The 22,070-nt window shown below is 42.0% G+C and overlaps 1 protein-coding gene across 1 annotated transcript in view; it reads right to left on the bottom strand.

The window, feature by feature from the left end:
• The window catches only part of Msh4 (mutS homolog 4), a 35,561-nt gene that overhangs the window by 10,703 nt on the left and 2,788 nt on the right, over positions 1–22,070 (bottom strand). The window contains 15 exon segments of the mRNA XM_038311921.1: positions 3,281–3,329; positions 3,332–3,450; positions 3,453–3,481; positions 5,580–5,653; positions 5,655–5,712; positions 6,669–6,744; positions 6,747–6,771; positions 8,590–8,726; positions 11,361–11,530; positions 12,925–12,989; positions 14,665–14,739; positions 17,290–17,357; positions 18,107–18,279; positions 20,134–20,307; positions 21,656–21,771. Of these exon segments, the coding sequence (XP_038167849.1) occupies positions 3,281–3,329; positions 3,332–3,450; positions 3,453–3,481; positions 5,580–5,653; positions 5,655–5,712; positions 6,669–6,744; positions 6,747–6,771; positions 8,590–8,726; positions 11,361–11,530; positions 12,925–12,989; positions 14,665–14,739; positions 17,290–17,357; positions 18,107–18,279; positions 20,134–20,307; positions 21,656–21,771 (1,408 nt within the window).

A 22,070-nucleotide genomic window follows, 5' to 3' on the forward strand; every position in this document is an offset into this window, starting at 1 on the left:
CGAGAAACGTTGAAGGCATGCATGTAAAGCTCATAGAAGAAATCTGAAGGAAATGTGTATGAGGGTCAAAGTGATAAAAACCACTGTAAGATACAAATAATGTATCTATGAAAACATGAAGAAACTGTCAAAGCAGGAAAATAAAACATATAACCAAAAACATGAGTTATGTTACCAATCCTTTAACATAATGTGACATTGAAAATCGTTCTAACATAAGATAAAATTAAGCACATCAGAATGAAAAATGTATCTCACAGAGCCCTGTGCAGCTAAAAATGATGTAATGGGAGGAAAGCAAACAAGGTTAGTGCAGGATCTAGGGCAGAAGAAGGATGAAGAACAGAGTTTGGCTGAGGAATGAGGACCACAGGGAAGGAAACAAACACCAGGTGACTGGTCTTAGACTACAAGTGCTAACAGCGCCAGCAGCCCGCTCTCTTCTCACGGGGCATTTTCCATCCTCTCCTCTGACTGGCCAAGTGGCCACAGACGAGAGGTGTGGGAGTCAGGGTCACAGAGCTCTGAGGATGTAGGCTCTTCACACTTACTTGCGTCTTTACATTAGCTTAAAGGCAGAGAGTAGGAGCTGGAGAGAGACCAGTAGATAGGAGCCACATGTATGGAAACCGAATTTGAATGCCCTGCACCCATATGCAAAGCTGGGAAACCCAGTGCATGTAACCCCAGCACAGGGAGCAAAGACAGGCAGATTCGGAAGCTCACTGGCTAGCCAGCCAGGTCAAAACAGTGAACTCTGGTTCAGTGAGAGGCCTTATTCCAAGACAAAGAGGCAAAGCACGATAGAGGATGACGTCCAACCTCCTCTAGGCTAATCCATGTGGGCGTGTGGACCTGCACACATACATGTATGGAACACACACATCATCCATGGAGCACACACATGATAGGGGTGACATCCAACACCTCCATCCTCTAGCTTTCCATGTGGGCGTGTGGACCTGCACACATACATGCAGGAGCACACACACACACACCACACTCACACAGCAGGGATACAAAACTAGAGCAGGTTCTAATACTTTACAGCCATACAATAAATATGCTGAAAGTAAACAGTGGGGCTCTAGAGCTACAATTTGACCAGAAGTCACAAAACTAAACACAAAACTACTCCTCCAAGACGTAGGAGTGACTTGCTATGCTTCTGTCTTCTATAAAAGGTACTAGCTTAGGGGAGGACCTGGAGTCATACTGCCTGGGTGTGAAACAGGGCACTGCCTCTCAGAGGCTAAGATCCTTGACAAAGAACTCTCAGAGCTTTAGTTTATTCACTACAATTTGGAGACAATAATGCTCGTTATATTGATGAGTATCAGTTATATAAAGAAGACATGCTTAGGGTAATAAACACAGTGCAGAACAAAGTGCCCAGCACAGTGAACTCAGGATTAGCCACTGGAACAAGTACAGTAGCTACAGCCAAGAACCTGATCATGGGATGACAGGAACCAGCATTTCTACCCTGACCGTCACTATTCAGACAATGAGCAAATATCCATCAAAGACCTACTCTGTGTCTGATTTCTGCTGTTTGAGTGCTGGCCACACCAGACAGAATAGGTGAGTGATCTGCCTGCCAATTGAATTGCCCAACCCCTAGATTCTATCCCCAGAGATCTATTTCACTGCCCATGCCCTCCAACTTCATCAGCCTCCCCAGGGACAGCACCCCCCCTCCCCATGCCCAAACTCTGAAGGGGATTTCCACTGCTCAGTGCAGGGCACACCAGTAAAAAGAACAGAGACCCCCCTGCTGCACCAAAGGTCAAGCCAGCCACCAGAAAGCCACCCCTCAACTTGGACAGAAACTCCCTATTAGATCAGAGACCATGTCACCAGATAGAATATCCAGGCCGAGAAAGACCGGAAGATCAAAGAGAACAGAAACCAAGGAACAAATATCTATCCAACAACATAATTCAGAAATCAGCACCTAGACCTATAATCACCCAAACACCTAGACACCAGTTGTAAACCAAATCAAAACAGTCAGGTCAATATGGCACCATTATAGCCCAGGTACCCTACCACAGCAAAGCCTGAATATTTCAATAGCAGTGGAAACACAGGAAAACAACCTTAAAAACAACTTTGTGAAGATACAGAGGTCTTTAAAGTGGAAATGAGAAAAAAAAATCCTTAAAGAAATCGAGGAAAAGACAGCCAAAAATTGAGGACATCAATAATCCCCCCAAAAGAAACCAAGAGAAAACAAAACAGGTAAAGGAAAATATTCAAGACCTGAAAATCAAAACAGAAACAATACAAAAAAGACCCATAACTAAGGAAATCTGGACATGGAAAATCTGATATGCAAACAGGGACTTTAGACTCAAGCATCGCCAATAGAATCAAGAGAGGAAGAGAGAATCTCAGGTGTTTGAAGATATAACAGAAGAAATAGACCCACCCCTTTCTCTTTCCCACTCACTCTCTTAATTCTTTACAGGCAAGTTCTCTTATAGCCCAGGTGGGCTTCAGGCTAAACCTGTAAGTGAGGATGCACTGCCCTCTAATCCCCCTGCCTCTCACCTCCCATTGCTTGGATATGGGTTTGAGCTACCATGCCTGGCTTCTGAAGTCTGAGGTCAGTTCTCAGGAGCCAGTTATTAGAAGACATGGAGCTATGTTGGGCCTGTACAATGCTTGGAGCGGTGGTAGACATTTACACAATGGACAGAGAGACAGACAGTCTCCCCCCCCCCAAAATTGTCTTGGTATCCCTCAAGTTAAGGGGAAAGTTTCTTGCCCAATGCCGTCATGTTTGGAAAAGGTCACTTTGGTCACTAAAGACATTCAGCTACTCAGGATTTAGGGTCTTTGGTTCTTTTCTATTGTCACAAAAACACCAAGATCAAGGAATTTATAGAAGAAAGGCATTTACAGGGGCTCCAGTTCCAGAAGGTAAGTCTATGAGCACCATAGGTAGGAGCATGGCAATAGGCAGGCACTGGTGCTGGAGTATGTCCAACCCTTACACTGGAGGCAGAGCGAGGACTAACTGGGAAGGGCTTAGGCTTTGAAGCCCCAAGATCACCCCCGAGTGACACTCCTCCTTCGAAGCCACATTTCCTAATTCTTCCTAACAAGCGCTACCAACTGGAGATCACACATCTGTGTGTGCGCGTGCAGGTGTGCCCTAGAGCTGGAGAGATGGCTCGAGCTGTTCAAGGCTGGGTTTACAGCCATATAGAGCTGATGGGTTCATTCTTGTACAACCACAACTGGTGATCATAAAGTAGAAGGGGTAACTTACCAATCTGGGCCATGATCTGACAAAGTGCAATCTGTTTTAAGTACGTGGTTATTTCCGCTCATATTCGGATCCAGTTATGATCAGAACATTACTCCCTTCTGTAATATACGTATTGTTTGCAACAGGTTTCTCTGCAGATATTTTTTCAAGAATGGGATGCCATCCTTGTTGATTGCTAAAGTGTCAGTAAACTCTGGTCGACTGAAGAAAAAATAAGGGTTTTAAAGCTGAGTATACTTACATTTATATATCTTGTGGCACAACATATCAGCTGACCTTAGTATTTCATGAAGCCAATTTGAATAATAAGTTACTATTGTATCCTAACATACTCTTAAATCTTTAATTGTAGTGGGTGTACTCATTATTTCTACTGATGCCCAGAGAACACTCTAGATGTAGTTTCTTCTTCAGTGTCCTGGTCTCCAAAACACTTATAGAATTTTCCATTTGTCAGATTAAAAAGAACCACATGGCCATGGGCAATATCTTCAAAATAACCGTGAGTCCTATAGATGGAAAGTTTGCTTAGTGCGCCGGGATCCCTGCTTCTCCTAGCACACTTGAGTGTTCACAGCGAATGTAATTAAAGAGTGAAGCCAATATAAGCAATTTGCTGTCCACAACCCTTTGAAAAATTGCCTTAAAATCATTCTCTTTTGAAACGCAGAAAACCAGGTACTAAAGATCTGTTTGGTTCCCAGAAAGATCTCTATGGACACTAACTGAAGAGGGCACTAAGATACTGCACACCAAGAAATGCACTGTAAGCATAAACTTCAAAAACATTCATCACAAAATTAAGGTCTGTCCAGAAAATTAAAGGTCTTTCAAACAACTGCAATTTTAGAATCTGATATGATACTTTTCAAAATATATAGAGCAAAAAAAGCTGCTTGCTAATTAACAAATCACTATTGGAGTGGCAAACCCTGGCTGGGGACACGGCTTGGCTGTGGAGGGCTCGCTGACCATGTACAGCATCCGGCATTCCACGCCCGCACTTGCGCATGGGCATCTGGTGCATGTGTAGGCAGAGCGGACATGAAGATAAAGGTCATCAGCACTTACTAACTCAACCTGAGACCTGGTTCCCACAGGACAACCCCACCCCAAAAAACCCAAAGAAGATATAAAAGAGGAAATATTTCAGTCTATAAGATAGGATAGCAGTGAAAAAGTAATGTTGATTATTGTTATAACTATTTATTATTATCATATGGTATTATTAATATTTAGGTTTAGAAATGTATAAATAAAATGATTTTTTGTAAGGTACCGTCCCTTGAAAACAAACTGATGTCATGATGCTGGCGAGATGGCTCAGTGGTTTAAGCACTTCCCAGCTTTTGCGGAGACCTGGGTTCAGTAGCCATCACCACAGGGGACTCACAACCAACTGAAAATGCCAGTTGCAGGGCGCCTGATCCTCTCTTCTTGCCTCCAAGGGCATTGCACACAGGGTGCCACACACATACATTCAGACACTCATGCATACAAACAAACAAATTAATCTTTAAAAAATTATCAATGTAACAACCAGAATGCTGCTAGTTTAATGTATTGCAGTGCAGTTATTTAGCCATAATTTCCACGCTGGTCCTAGATGGTCTGCATGCTGGTGTGATAATGACTGGTAAACTGTAGCTCCGCTGAGGTGCTGACCTGACACTGGAAACGACTACAGTACGTCTGTATGAAGCCTCTGGACAGACTTGGAGATGAAAGTGCACAGCAACAGCTCCTGGCCTTTGTCTGCATGTGAGCCCCAGAGCCGAGAAAGAACTCGCACACGGAGATGCTCTTCTGTTAGCACTCAGGACACAACCGCTCCATTGAGTACTCAAAAGAATTTCTGGACCACAGCCATGTCACCAAGTGAGACAGCTCAGCGTTTTTCTTATTGGGAAACCTTTAACCTTCCTCAGTTTTGTCTTTTTGACGTGACAATTTTTAATAAATATTACTTGAATTAACTTTTTAAAAATGTTTTGAAGATTTTAATTGTGATTATGTGTTTGTGGGCCTGTAGTTTGGGTTATGTTCGTGTGAGAATAGTACCTGAGGTGGCCAAAGGTGTCAGCTTGGAGTTAGAGTTACAAGCAGGGATGGGTGCTGGGAACTCTCAAGAGCAGTCACACTCCTCACTGAGCCATCTAGCTCCATTCTGCGTGTTACTTAGTGTCACCAGATAAGAAACTATTTCAAGTAACAAAAGCAAAATATTCACCACTCTTATATAAAACTGCGTAAGACACACGTTTCAGTGTGTCACTATTTTCTTTCCAAAGAAAGTGACTCACCGTAGTCAGAAAGAGTACAGGCGTGAGCAAAAGACAGCAGCATATTCCAGCATGCGACACAGTAGTAAAGCAGAGCTTGTACAGCAATGAATATACTCATAAATCTCACTAAGCAGCTTGCACACTATCCTGAAAACACATGTTGAAACAAGACCTGAAGACATGGATTAATCTGGTGAGGAGAACACTATTCACAGACGAGTCGTACACTACACAAAAGTCTATTGCTTGGTTGGCATCGTTTTAGGTAAAATAAGGGTTTCAATGCTTCAGCTTAATAGAACGGTCTACCAGGTAAGAAAATCATGTCTTCTTCTATATTCAATTGTTGAAATGACAGTCTCATTAAATAAACAATAAAACAATTTTCAATAAATGTTTATATTAGTGAAAAGTATAAACATACACACTGAGAGACATAAAAGAAACACACGCTAAGACAAAACACATGGGGGCAGAACCAGGCAGACACACACACACACACACACACACACACGTCATACTCAAGTCATGTCATTATTTAGCTTTTCATTTGCAGAGTTATAATATAACACACTCCAGGGACCTTTTCCCTTTTGTGGATGAATATGTACTCAAAATTTACATTACATTAATAAGTACCCTGAGGTCCTGGATTTGAGGCTGTTTTGAAAGCCTAACCTTTCACCTCTGCCTCAGCCCACCCAATCTCAAATGCCTCTCTCCCTGTCTGCAAGGCCACTGTTGCATGGGAAGACAAAGAGTCGGGCCCATTATGATGTTGCCTTAGAAACACCAGAGTGTGAGAGGCCAAGACCACACAGGAAGGGAAGGAGCTGAACTACGGCCCATGACAAGCCCATGGCGTGAGCTCCACGCCACAGTGCATGCATAGGCAGGAGAACTGGGGAGGCAGCAGTCTTCCCCAATGTCTCCTTAGCTTTCCAGAAGGCTCGCTTTTTCTCAACATGATGGCGCAGACCTTTCCTAACACTCAAAACTGAACTATCTTTAATCAGACAAAGAGTTGAATTATTAAATCTATTATAGTTCCCTCAAAATTAAAATGAATTTATTCAGTATTCAAATACTTCAAATGCTCTTACATGTAAGTCATGTGATAGATTTCTCGCAAAGACTCCTGGCATCTTTCTTCACTTTTAATTAAATCTGCTGATGTAAGCTGTATGAGTTTTTCATTTTAGAAATCTGTAGGAAGTTAAAAGCAAATATCAAATATGTGTACATGCAATATGAGATAAACATACAGTTTTATAGGACAGAAAAATAGGTTTTTTGGGTTAACCATTTTAATTTATGAGATAAAATATCACAAGAAAGTTCTAAATAATATCTGTGAAAAATACAAGATTACATCAAGGATAAGTGAGGTATATTTACCCAATCTTTTCCAGTATGATTGGTTGGTAAGTTTTGCAATGGCCTTGCAGAAAGGTTGGAAAACTACATCTCAGTAGCAGGTACCGTGCATACAAACAGGGAGGACCCTCGGTGCCCCTCATTCTGTCTCTGACTTCCTTCAGTCCTTGTTCTCTACCTGAACCTCAGTCTCCAGCTCCACAACCACCTCACTCCTTAACCTCACTGCCAGTAAGACAGGGTTTGGTATGCACTGTTTGTATATACATGTATCTGTCTACGAACAGGGACATGGTACATATAAACAAATCTGAACACTAAGCAGTTTGTCTTTCTATTAGGAAGCAGAAAAAACAAAACAAAAAAAAAAACCCAGAGCATCAACAAATGACAATACTGCTCCAAATGGCTATAGTAGAGGAGTGGATATGTACACAGGAAGGTACAGTTCTCAGGCTTAAAAACACTAAACAAATATATTTCCTTCCGCAGAAATTTGCAAACCTTTAATATGAAAAATGCATCTGAAAAACTATGTAAAACAAAAGGTAGATGAGATGGTTCAGTTGATAAAGAGCCTATGGCCAAGTTAGGATACCTGAGTTCAATCCCTGGGACCTACATGGTGGAAGAAGAGGACTGATTTCCACAGTGTCCTCTGACCTCCAAGTGCACACACACACAACAATAAAGTTAAAATTTTTTAAACAAAAGGCAGTTCATTATTTTTCTAAATTCTTTTGTCAAAAACAGATTTTAGGGGGCTGGAGAGATGGCTCAGCAGTTAAGAGCACTGCCTGCTCTTCCAAAGGTCCTGAGTTCAATTCCCTGCAACCACATGGTGGCTCACAACCATCTGTAATGAGGTCTGGTGCCCTCTTCTGGGCCTTCAGGCAATACATGCAGACAGAATATTGTATACATAATAAATAAATAGATAAATATTTTTTTAAAAAAAGATTTTAGACTTGTTTAATTTGCCTTTGCGTCCTTTGGCTGTCCCCTCACGACTGTCATCCTGCTAGCGTGGCTGCTCAGTAAAGCACATTAGAGACACCGTATACCAAACAGAGTTGGAAGCTAAACTCGAGGAGAGCTGGAAAGTCTACCAACGCACTTCCATAAAACCAGGAACACCCACACTGTAGAATAATCCTCTTGTATACAGTAAGATTTGTCACTCAGACTGGTTTAATGAAAAGCTGATTGGCCAATAGCCAGGAAGGAAGTTAGGTGGAAAAACCAAACTGAGAATAATGAAAGGAGCAAGGGCAGCGTCAGAAGAGTCACAAAATGGGATAGAGATAAAAGCCACGAACCTCGGGGAAGCACATAGATATTTGAATAGAAATGTGTTAAGTTGTAAGAGCTAGTTACTAGCAAACCTGAGCTATTGGCTGAGCATTTACAATTAATATTAAGTCTCTATGTTGGTTACTTGGGAGTGGTTTGAGGGACAGAAACTTCTACCTACAAACAGTGCCCAACATGACACTCGAACACACAACCCTGAGATAAAGAGTCTCATGTTCTACCAAATGAGCTAGCCAGACATTTATAATTAATATAAGCCTCAATGTGTTTGAGAGAGAGTGTGGGACAGGAAAATTCCGCCTACACAGCCATTTCCTTATACTCCAAGTTAACCTTAATAAACTCTGAGGGAAGCTGGTCGCTTGAGAGCGCAGCACAGTCTGTAGTCATCTGGATGAAAAAGCCCCGAGCAGAGCTGAAGCTGGTCCGCAATGGAAGGCCGTACTTCTCTGCAAGCTGTGATATCATTCCTAGGAACAGGAAAAACAAGCATTTTCTCCTGGGAATTTCTGTGGAGCCATAGGCTTTTTAACTTATTATTTTATATGCAAACAGACAAATCTTTTTTTAATTTTTTTAAAGAGTAAAAATAGTTCAATGTCCAAAAGATGTAGGTAAGTATCCTTTAAGAAGATATTCTCTGGCTGGGCGTAGTGGTGCACACTTTTAATCCCAGCACTTGGGAGCTAGAGCCAGATAGATCTCTGTGAATTCCAGGCCAGTCGGGGCTGTTACACAGAGAAACCCTGTCTAGAAAACAACAACAAAACGATATTCTCTGGCATGTATTCTTAAAGGAAACTAAATTGTAAATATTAAAACAAGAAAGAACATGAACTCTTTATCTTGATTAGGAATATTATAGTTCCAGTATGTAGTAAAACAGAAGTCACAAATTGCTGCAACTTCGATCTCACCAGCGTATCCCGAATGAAACAGATATCAGATAATCTGAATGTAGTTCTAATCTCTGTCAGTCCCACACACTAAATTCTAAGTCTGTGCCTCTACTTTACCACTTGACCGTGAATGTTCCTTGGTGAAACACCAGCATCTGGTTCCTACCCCTAGCCCCTCTGGCTCCCCTGACTTCTCAACGGTCTCACCACTTGGGGCTACAAAGTTCACTTAGCACTTGAGGTTACATTTACCTTTACCGTGGCCATGTATGCTTAACAACTGTTCCTTTAACTCTGTGTCTTAGTCAGGGTTCCTATTGCAGTGATAAAACACCATGACCAAAAGCAATTTTGGGAGGTAGAACGGACAGCTCTAAAGTCACATTCCATCACTGAGGGCAGTCAGGCAGGAACTCAGGGAGGTTCCCTAGGTGGGGTCTGTGCAAAGACCACGGAGGTCTTGCCGGCTTGCTCCAAGCCGGGCTTGCTCGGCTTGTTTTCTTTCTTTTTTTTTTTCTCTCTCCTTTTTTAATTTATTTATTTTTTTTATTAAAAATTTCCGCCTCCTCCCCGCCTCCCATTTCCCTCCCCTCCCCCTTCCTCTTCAGTCCAAAGAGCAGTAAGGGTTCCCTGTCCTGTGGGAAATCCAAGGTCCTCCCTCCTCCATCCAGGTCTAGGAAGGTGAGCATCCAAACAGGCTAGGTTCCCCCCCAAAGCCAGTAAATGTAGTAGGATCAAAACCCAATGCCATTGTCCTTGGGTTCTCAGCAGCCCTCATTGTCCGCCATGTTCAGGAAGTCCAGTTTTATCCCATGCTTTTTCAGTCCCAGTCCAGCTGGCCTTGGTGAGCTCCCATTAGATCAGCCCCACCATCTCAGTGGGTGGGTGCACCCCTTGCGGTCCTGACTTCCTTAATAGAAAACACTATCCTGAGTGAGGTAACCCAGACCCAAAAAGATGAACATGGGATGTACTCACTCATAATTGTTTTCTAACCATAAATAAAGGACATTGAGCCTATAATTCGTGATCCTAGAGAAGCTAAATAAGAAGGTGAACCCAAAGAAAAACGTATAGTTATCCTCCTGGATATTGAAAGTAGACAAGATTGCTGGGCAGGGCTTGGGAGCACAGGGGTGGGGTGGGATAGGGCTAAGGGGAGATGGGGAGAGAAAAGTGTGAATGGGATGGTTGGGATACAGGAAGGGTGGATATGGGAACAGGGAAGTATATATCTTAATTAAGGGAGCCATTTTAGGATTGGCAAGAGACTTGACTCTACAGGGGTTCCCAGGTGTCCAGGAAAATGTCCCCAGCTAGTTCCTTGGGCAGCTGAGGAGAAGGAGCCAGAAATGTCCAGATCCTATAGCCATACTGATGAATATCTTGCATATCACCATAGAACCTTCATCTGGTGATGGATGGAGATAGAGACAGAGCCCCACATTGGAGCACTGGACTGAACTCCCAAGGTCCAAATGAGGAGCAGAAGGAGGGAGAACATCGGCTTGTTTTCTTATAGCACCAAGGCCCACCTGCCATCCAGTGAGCTGGACCCTCCCACATCAACCATCAACCATACCAGACGGCTCTAGCCGGCACACCTGGCACTCCTGTCTCATGCTGGCTGCTGTCATCTTTCACTGTCATTCCAGACACAGGTCAGTGTTCACTTGCTGCAGGAGTCCAATAAACATGCTGCGTATCACTAGAGCTCTCAGATGCTCATCCTCTGGGAAAACTGGTGCCAGCCCCTGGCGGGAGCATTTCAGTATCAAGTCTTCATTCTTCATTCTTCAGTATCAAGAAACTTCCGGGGGATAGTAGGTCACTCTGTAACACTTCGACGTCACCAACTTTTATTTTTTCCCTTTTTCTTTTGAGACAGGATCTTACTATGTAGACCAGGCTGGCCTCAGACTCATAAAGGTATGTTTCCTCTACCTCTTGAGTTCTGGGATTAAAGGTGTGTGCCACCAGACCTTGTGACATCATTGTTTTTAAAGGCTTCTTAAAGAATAATGTGTGTTAGCCTCATTGCACATATATAAAATTATATATATAACTATATATTTTATATATATATTAAAAGTATATATTCCACATATTATATAGTAAGGTGTACACACACACAAACAACTAGTTTCTACCGCCAGTAAAAATGTTTTACTAGTGAGAGCTGTGAGGACATGCTGGGGCGGTTACCTGCTATGTCATCCACTATCTCTGTGTATGTCCTCCGAGCTATGTCTAGGAACTCGCTGATGTTGGAGCGCACTGCATAGCACTTCTGAGTGCGCATGTTCAGGCAGCCTTTCGTGTACCGTGCGTCATCGTTTATCACTGTGCTAATCTTGTCAAGGATTAGTCCAAACCTAGCATTAAGACAAAGCGAAAACAGTAGCTGTTTAATGAACGCAAACCTTTGTTGAGGGTTATTTTATAATATTTAATTAATGTTTATATTTATCTAGGTTAGAGCAATCATTGCCTCAACTTAAAACTGTTTTGCAGTTAGGAATACTCAAAAACAGTATGAGACCACCAAATAAAACTAAACTTTGCTAATGGGAACATCTCCCACATTACACATGATCACTATGGCTGGAAGTACAACCTGACCCCTAAAGAAATGAGACAAAATTTGGACTGCCTGCGCCTTCATTCCATATGCATGCCGGTCATACAGCAAGAGCTGTATTAGGCACGACCCTTCAGGAAGGGAGAAATGACTGAGCATGTGCCGTGGACGCGGGACCTGGACCAGGAGCCACCACCACTGGTTACTAAGCACAGCAGTCACTGCACAAGTCTCAGCTATTGTTCTGGAACACCACACTGAGCTAAGCTGGCTGAGCACCAAGTTCAGATTATGGCCTCACAGAAGATGCTCTTCACCCAGTAAGGCAACTGTTGAGCCTGATAACCTGTTTGGTCAAGAACCAGGTGTTATTGCTAATAATTAACGAAGTTAATTGGGGGCTGGAGAGATTGACTCGGTGGTTAAGAGGCACTGGCTGATCTTCCAGAGGACCCATGTCAATTCCCAGCACCCACTTAGCAACTCACAACTGTCTGTGATTCCGGTTCCAGGGAACCTGACATCCATGGCAAAATGCCAATGTATATTTAAAAACAGAAAGAGAGAGAGAGAGAGAGAGAGAGAGAGAGAGAGAGAGAGAGAGAGAGAGAGAGAGAGAGAGAGAGAGAGAGAAAGAAAAAGAAAGAAAGAAAGAAAGAAAGAAAGAAAGAAAGAAAGAAAGAAAGAAAGACCCACTGGAGCAGACATTTAAAAAAAAAGAAAAAATGTTAATTGTTTTTAGAACTTGCCCTACATTCCTATCTACTGGGATTTTTTTTCATTAGGTCTTCATGATTTCATAGAAAAGAAGGGTGTATTTGATACAGGAAGTGCCCCCATAGAGAACGGCCTGAAAGGGAACACTGGCCGTCAGCACAAATAGCACTGCACTGTCATCCTATTATTGTGCTTACAGGATTAGCATGTACTCTTGTAAGACACCTAATGGATACTTTGAAGAATCTTGAGTAATTATTTTTGAAAGAGGGTCTCACTATGCAGCCCCAGTTTGCCTGGAACTTGTGATGTAAACCAGGCTGGCCTTGAACTCACAGAGATCTGCCTGCCTTTGCTTCCCAAGTGCTAAGATTAATGTCATGTACCACCACACCCAGATCAAGTGATTTTTCTATAAAAGATCAGTTTTTTTTGGGAAGAAAAGTATTATCTCTTAACAGGTGACAGGACCTGTTATCTTCCAAGGAGCCATAGTAAGCTCTTAGCAAGGGTGTGCTGCAGTTCTTCAAGGTGGCCTGTTAAAAACAAGATCAAAAGTGAGCAAGTCATGGCATTATCCAAATTCAACACTTCATATTTAACACGATCAAATATTGTTTGAGAAACTAATCTACTGCTGAAGACAACGCTTCCATGTGTCACTGAACATGGAGAAGTTGAACTGGTGCCTCGCTAGAGGTTTGGCCCCTACTGAGTAGCATTCATGGTACTGGAAGGTCCTCTCCCTGCTGCCAGGGGAGAAAGGTGGTCATCACTGTCACCATCTACAGTGCCCTGTGGTCTGCACCCGTCACACTGGTGCAACGGGAGCAACCACTATGGGAGTGACCACGCGCTTCCTGACTTGGATGCAAGGTCCACTTCATGAGACAACAGCCATTCCTGATACTGAGCAAATAGGTTCCAGGTCTGGGGAGATGTAATGTTAGTATTCTGCTAAAGAAACAGCGATAAAATGACTCCTGAGGGCATACTGCTATCATCACAGAGCAGGGTCTCGCAGCTCTCGTCCGAGAACACAAAGGGAGAGTGGGGAGAGTCTTTGGAGCACTCAGTCCTAAATGGGATGTCTTCACCAAAGTCCTCCCTTCACAGCTCAGGGATCAATACAGACAAGAAGGTGGAGAGAGTGTAAGAGCCAATAACACAGGGTGTTCCTGTACTGATGGACATATGAACTCACAAAGACCAGATGCACAAGGACTGCACAGGTTGAGGAAGTGGACGTGAGCTCTTACCCTGACCAGGATGCTATCTGCAGCAGATAAGATCAGTTTTCTCCACTGGAGTGTCACTGGGTATATTAACCTCAGGGACGGCTCCAAACTCAAGAGCAGCTGGCCAACAGAAAACTAACTCAACAGTATTTTTATAGACTTTTTTTTTTGTCTCATTTTGCTTTGTTTGGGCATCTTTTTGTCTTATTTGGTCTTTAGCTTGTTTGTTTTGGTTTTCTTTTTGTGAGAATTTTGTGTGTGTTTCTTATTTGCTATTGTTTCTGTTTTTTTTTTTTTTTAAGAGAAAAAGAACATAAAGTTGTGTGGGTAGAGTGATGGGGAGACCTGGGAAAAACTGAAGAAGGGGAAAACAAGATCAAAATATACTGAATGAATTTTTTCAATAAATAAAAAATGTTTTTAAAAGAGTTTAAAGACATTAATGAATAGTTATGGAGAGAACCATTTTAGAAAACTACAGAGAAAATTATTAACTGAAAAATGGATATGAGATAAATAATAGTGTTACATTAATGTTAAGCATTCTGAATCTGATAAATATATTGTGGTTATGTAAGAACATCCTTGCTCATAGGAAGGACATGATTTAGTATTAGACACTACAACTTGTTTTAAATGGGTCAGTAAAGATTGTGGACAACAATGTGCATTTACCTACGTATGGTCCACGTATGTAAGAGACAAAATACACTCTTCTGACAACTTTTTTTTTGGTTTTTTTCGAGACAGGGTTTCTCTGTGGCTTTGGAGCCTGTCCTGGAACTCACTCTTGTAGACCAGGCTGATCTCGAACTCACAGAGATCCGTCTGCCTCTGCCTCCCGAGTGCTAGGATTAAAGGCGTGCGCCACCACCGCCCGGCTTGTTCTGACAACTTCTAAGTTTACTTTTTTCTAAAGAAAATGTCTAAAAATAATGCTTTATATGTTTTGTGCAACAGACATGTGAATTACCTTTAAAGGATCCACAAGTTCCAAAGTATGCTTCAGGTAGATCAAATTTGTTATCTTTGATTCAGCTGCACTAACCTGTCAAGATAAGAGACAAATGTGAACAGCTTTCATTTCAATACAGTGATAGGTTTTTCTCTTGGTCAACTCCTACCAACAATATCCCATAGCTGTGTTAAATCAGTCAAGCTGGGATGTCAGCCCACAGGGCAGTCAGAAATGACTGGCCACACTGTAAACCCAGCACACTGGTCTCCTGAACCTGGTGCGAGGTCACACCACTGTACCACCTTCATGCTAGTGCAGCAACTCTGGTGCAGTTTAGACTGCAGTAGCCGCGGCGTCAACAGCCAGCAGCATCAGGAGACTGACATGAACTGAATGGGGGCACAAAGCTTCCTGTAAACAGGCTCAATCTCAGCTTCCCAGTTGACTCAGAACAACATCCCCCACTGGTTCCTGTTGGGCAAGAAAATAATTTTACCAATTTCAACATTATTAATCTCAAATTAATAATAGCCTTTCAGAATATAGCATATAAAATGTTATAACTAAACCTCATAGAAATTAAACTATACTCTCCAGAGCTGAGCAACAGCACGGGCAGATTTAACAGCGACAGGACACAGGTTTAAGATGTCACAATTATGATGCACTGAACTTTACGTGCGGCTGTTCATTTCTGAGGTGCCCGCACCTGAATTCTCATTACAAAGGACCTGGATTGTAAACAGAGACCCAGTGTGCTAGGAACATCATGAATGTCTTTAGTTCCTAAGATGTAGTCTCATATTCTCTTACAATGGATTCCTGACACTAAACATAAGATCAAAAATAAGTAAACCAAAACCGCATAAAGCATCGTTACTATCGGTAGAGGGAAGAAGGGCAGAAAAAATGAGAGGCAAACTGTAGGTGGCACAGTGGGAGTCTAGAAATGGAGCCCAGCACATACAACAACAGGACTTATGGCCAAATTCAGTGCAGTTCAACAGGAAAAGAATCTTTCTATAAATGGCAACACCACAATTATGAATCCATATGGGGAAAGAATCATGACCCAGTAGTCCTACATACACAAATTAATGCAGATAGACTTACATATCTAAATAAAGAAGTTATAAAACATTTGGAGTGGGTTCAGACTCTTCTGTGACAGACAAGCAATGCTGCATCTGCCAGTCGTAAAACCAAACTAACAGTGCAAGCTGTCGCATCTGCTGGTGCTGGTGCACAGGAGTCATTCCAATTCCTCCTGTCACCAGCCTCAGCATCGACCTCACAGAGAAGCCCTACTTTAAGGACTTGCTGGCACTGAAGTCACAGGCTCTGACCTGCTCTCCTTTCCCCTGGCTCCTTTCCATACTCATGCTACCTCTGTGTGGCCCTGACTTGACTACCCTCTCCTGTAATAATAAAATCTTTGGCCCTGGTGTCTCTGCAGCAACAGCTAGTCAAAATTATGGGCTATAGCTAAGGCATTATTAATAATGTGAACAATTTTGCCACTAATTATCCATTTTAGAAAACAAGGGTTTTTGTCAAATGGCTTCCACTTCCATCATTACAATGTTCAGGGTGGAGCCAGCAAACAACAAACGAGACAGGAAAGATGGAAGTAGAGACATCAGTGGTGTCTGAGGTGGTCTCAGTCTGGTGTCTATCGTAGAATGGACAAAGAAATCGAGACAGAAGTGGAATTTTATTCAGCTGTGATGAGTGAAATCTGCAGGAAAATCAATGAAGCTGGAGATTATGTTAAGTGAAATAAGCTAGTCTTAGCCTCAGGAAGACAACTACCATGTTTTCTGTAGTAACGGGGACACAGTGAACAATTGTATGCTAATAGTTTACAAAGTCTTTGAGAAGCATACACCTCATCCATTTTAGGAGATTTTAAAGTTTCCTACAGAGTATAGGTTCTAATGGTCACGCTCGTGAGAACTCCCAGGCTGTAAGGAAAGAAGGATGACCCTCCACACAAAGGCGACCAGATAGAGCAGAGATGACTCCCAGGCCACAATGCAGGGCCGGCTGGTTCTCCCCTCCATCACTGCACAGGCTGGATTAGGAAGGCTTCACTCCCTTAACAAGGCCCCAGCTATATCCTGCCTGTCAGCAGCAAACATTTCCCACCTCACTCTGCTCTCTAAAAGACAGAGAGACTCCCCAAATATTTATATAAGCCATCACACTCAAGTTATACTAACGTACACAGCTCCTTTTCAATTATATGTGCACAAATATACATGTATTCAATTAAATATTCTTCAGTTTATCTTGAATTATATATAGAAATACATATATAAAAGTATTTATATATAAAGAATATATGTATGAACTAACATAACTTTGTTATGTATTAGGTAAACAGTATAGGTTATAAATTTGTTGAAAAATATACAAATTATATATTTAAGCAAATATTTGTTTAGTTTAAATGTGCTAATTCTTCAACTACCTAAGATGCCTTTTTACTGCACTATAATATGCAGCAAAAGTTTTAAAAGTTACCCCCTAAGGCATAAAGCTGTTACAGCTATCATTGAGGATACTCCGCCAGGACGTTTGTCCACAGCACGCGCTGTCTCACACAATGACATAGCGCATGCGCTGTGCAGCACATACCGTGTCTTGCTTTGGGATTTGAACTAAAACAGAAAGCAGCTGCTCCGTATCCAGGAATCTTGAGATGACTGAAAGAAAGTGAGCGTTAGAACGTCACAGAGCAATCAAAGAGGGTGCGCTGGGTTATTCGCAGGAGCACAGCCAACATAAGACAACTATGCCACATGGAAGTCTGTGTGACTTAGGCAGGGCCAAGCTCCAGTCAATTGTTTATATCCTATATTGTCATGGGGCAGAGAGGAGACCCTGATCTTGTGATGGCTGCCTCCCCTGACAAGACAATGTTAGCTCATGGCTGGTCACAGCCTGCTTCGGGCCCATGACAGATCATGAGCTAGCTGATTATGGCCATGTATTATCTGAATAGCACACATAAACACTATCCCAAATAGACAAAGAACTCCCCTTTTGATCAAGGGGACATGCATTAAGGTCTGTAGATGCACTACATGGCAAAACACCCATATATAAAACATTTTAAAGATTTAAAAAAAAACTTTTTATGAATTGACAGCTTTAAGATCTGTCTTTCAGAAACTCAAACAAAAAAAGCATAAATAAACTGACTGCATTTTAATTTATATAAATTATAATATAATTATAAATTAAATATAAATTACTTATAATTATACATAATATATAATTTATATACTAAATTATATGGTTTTATTATATAATTTATATAGAATTTGTAGGCAAGCTAGACTTAGTGGTGCATGCCTATAACCCTGACATGTGGGAGACCGAGGCAGGAAGGTCAAGGTTTGAAGACCAACCTGGGCTGCAGTCAAATAAACAAATAATAAGCTCTGTTTACCTGACTGGAGCCCAAAAAAGAGCTCCTCATCCTGAAGCAGCTCCTGGACACAGTCCAACCTCATGTTGATGGTCTCCACATCAACCAGGGGCTCCAGGATGGTAGAGCGCAGCCTTCTGCTCCCTCCTGCCGTCTTCGTGTAATTTAGAACACCAAAGAGAGTGTGATTGTTCCTTCCAAGAGACAAGTTGGAAATTTCATTAAGGAGAAAAAGAAAAATCCAAGAAAATTTCCTTTTAACTTGGTAATTAAATAATCCTAGAATCTATATCAGTGATTAACAAATTTATTGTACAGACAAATTACTAATTCAATAAATTTGAATTAAGGCCTAAACCCTATATTTTTTGTGTTTTATTTATTGAACAAGGTCTCTTATAGCATACACTGTCCTTGAACTTGTAACATACCACAACATGGTCTTGAACTCATGACATTCTGAACTACCCCCTAAGTGCTGGTACTAGAGGCATAGTGTACAACCACATCTGGTTTGATCCCAAGTATGACATCACTGAACCACAGCTGATTAATAAGGATCAACAATATCTCCTATGCTAAGCCTGAGCACGCAAGGCAGCCATGGTTCCTAATTCTGTGGCTTTCTTGCATAGGTGGCCTTGTTGAAGGAAGTGTGTCACTGTGGAGTGGGCTTTGAGGGCTCCCATGCTCAAGCTACATCCAGCGCCACAGTTTACTTACTGTAGCCTACAAATCAAGATGTAGGATTTTTCCTCCAGCACCATGTCCACCTGCATGCTACCATGTCCTGCCATGATGATAAAGGACTAAACCTCTGAACCTGCAAGTGAGTCACCCCAATTAAATGTTTTCCTTTATAAGAGTTGCTGTAATCATGGTGTCTCTTCACAGCAATAAAACCCTAGCTAAGCCAGTGATTGCTAGCCAATAATTTTTTTATCAACCTACTGAAATGACTAAGGACAAAACAAAGAGTAGGGAAAGACAGATAATAATCTTAAATATATAAAAATGGTCTTGGTCTGGTGTGAGTAAAGTGTGACTCAGTGAGTAAAGGTGCCTGCCACCAGTACTGGTGACCTGAGCTTGATTGCTGGAGCCCATGTGGAAAAAGGAGACATGGTTGGTACTCTTGTAACTTGTCCTATGACTTATACACACATTAAAGAATATGTGAGATTGTACATGTATACACACACACACACACACACACACACACACACAATTTAACCAATGTAAAACAAAAACTTTAAATAATTACCAGAGTTGGTCATTGACTTTCTACGCTCTGAAAACACAAGAAGGGTAACAGAAAAGCAATGTAGAGCAATTTCGTCCACAGGCCAGTGGTGCCAAGTGGCAGCTAAACGTAAACGCATCTGTTTCCTCCTGACTCGTGGCCACGGGCTTCTGTCCACGTACAACTCTTACTTCACAGGGGAGGAGAGACGGTTTATTCTGGAGCCAAATGGGAGTGACCATGACTCAGGAATGCAGACTTAGGCCCCAAACTCCACGTTCCAACACAGGTACAGTTTCGTAAACTTTTTGTTATAACAGCACAGACGGTCCTAAATCAGAGCATTGTGCGACCCACTGGTGATACACAGTGGGAAAACAGCAGAGCAGACATTTCAGCCACAGGACGCAGATGCTACATCCCAACGCGTTCATCTGCTCCTCACAGGGGCTGCAGTACAGAGGCAGGCAAGGGGTGGTTGCTAACGGCTAAAGATAGCCAAGATAAACTGTGATCAGGCCCTGCACAGCCACGTCCTGGGAACCCGCACTCACACGGCATCTGTCTGTCTGCTTTGCTTGTATCCCCCACCCCATCTCAGCAACTGAAGGGTTAACTCTTGTTGTTTAGTTAACGTAATTCTTCTGAAGACCTGATTTTGTGAAAAATCTGGGTTCAGCAACAATAGACCAGCAATTTAAAATCTTATTTACTATTTCTCCACCAATAACTTAATTTAATTCAAACTTTCAAGTAACTAGTCACAGAAATCAATAACATTTTATAAGAACTCAGATTGCCTTACCTGTAATCCTGGTTATTAACAAGCAATTCAAGGTTCTGGGCTGATGATGAATCTATCATGGCTGTCTGTTCACTACCTTGGAAATAAATCTTCAGTGATTTTGGTGCATAAACTGAATTTTGAATGAATTCAACATATTTTAATAAGGCTGCAGCAGCTGCGAGGCAATAATACCTGTGAGTAAGCACAGCACAGCGGGGATACCTGTGAGTGAGCACAGCACAGCACAGTGGTGACACCTGTGAGTGAGCACAGCACAGCGGGGACACCTGTGAGTGAGCACAGCACAGCGGGGACACCTGTGAGTGAGCACAGCACAGCGGGGACACCTGTGAGTGAGCACAGCACAGCAGTGACACCTGTGAGTGAGCACAGCACAGCAGTGTAAACTCAGGATAGATAAATAGCTGCTGCTGCAGAAAGAGATATTCAATTCACCTTTATATTAGGAAAATGTAAAACATTTAGACAGTATTTCTTAAATCTAAAGAAAAAATATTGAGAATGCCAATTTTGAAGACTAAATAATCTTATAAAACTGATTTAGCAATAGACAAATATTTGTTTGTTTTTGAAGCAGTCTTACTCTAGTTTAGGACTGTCTGGAATCTACCACAATCTTTAAGCAACATCGCTCCAAATACTGAGGCTTGGGCCCCCACGCTCAGCTATGAAGAGCAGTGTTCTCAAGTTCATCACTTATAACTGCTCATCAGAAGACAGAGCGGTGCGTGTCTCCAACCCCAGCACTGAAGAGGCAAGGCCAATATGGTCTACACAGCACATTCCAGGCCAGCCAGGGATACAGAGTGAGAAGGAGTGGGTGGGGGAGGAAACAGAAAATGAGTGAGGAGGAGAGAGAATAATAGTAATTTGTTTTTCTTTTCTTTTCTTTGCTTTTCTTTTCTTTTCTTTTCTTTTTCTTTTTTTTTTTTTTCCAAGACAGGGTTTCTCTGTGTAGTCCTGGCTGTCCTAGAACTTACTCTGTAGACCAGACTGGTCTCGAACTCAGAGATCCACCTGTCTCTGCTTCCTGAGTGCTGGGACTAAAGGAGTGTGGCATCACTGCCTGGCTGACAGTCTCACTTTGTAGGCCTGACTAGCCAGGAACTTACTGTATAGCTCTAACTGGCCTCAAACTGGCAACAATCCTCCTGCCTCAGCCCCCTAGAGTGCTAAGATCACAACCATGGGCCTCCATGTCTGGCTAACTGTGTTTTTCTTCTGGAACTCAAATTTCTAGCATCCTATAGTTAATTAAGATTTTCACTATGAGGTAAATGAGCAGATACTATCACAGCAATAAATTATAACTCATTTGGAGAGAATCTAAATATGTAATATATTATAATATTTAATCTAAATATAATTAAATTATAAATATATACTTTGTACAAAAATGTATTTCGGTAATAACTAGATGTGCATTGTAGGCCAGGCCATTTTCTAGATGACAGTAACACAGCAAGCACAGGACAGAGAGAGATGCCCCGGGGAGGAGCCAGCACCTGCTGCAGCTCACCTAGACTGAACCTCCATCAGGACAGAGCTGAACTCGGCGATGCACAACTGTTCGATGTACTCTAAGCCCTTTGTTTCATTGAAGTATTTCCTTTGGACTGTAGTGAAATTAACGTTCTGAAAGAGATTTTAATTTTAAAATAAATCATTAAATGTCATGTTGTTGTTCAATACCGATTTCTTACCTAAGCCTAGTGGATCAGACCTAAAATCCCAACACAGAGCTTAGGCAGGAGAATTTTCAAGAGTTCAAAGTCATGAAAATCACACCTTGTCTTAAAAACAAAACAACCTGCAAAAAAATAACTTTAGTTTATTAAACACCTTCCCAATATATAATGTTTCCAATATTTAAATGAGTAGTGGTATCCACCTTTAATCCCAGCACTTGGGAAGCAGAGGCAGGTGGATCTCTG

This window comes from Arvicola amphibius, chromosome 14 (genome assembly GCF_903992535.2).
Source record: "Arvicola amphibius chromosome 14, mArvAmp1.2, whole genome shotgun sequence".
Lineage (NCBI taxonomy): Eukaryota > Metazoa > Chordata > Mammalia > Rodentia > Cricetidae > Arvicola > Arvicola amphibius.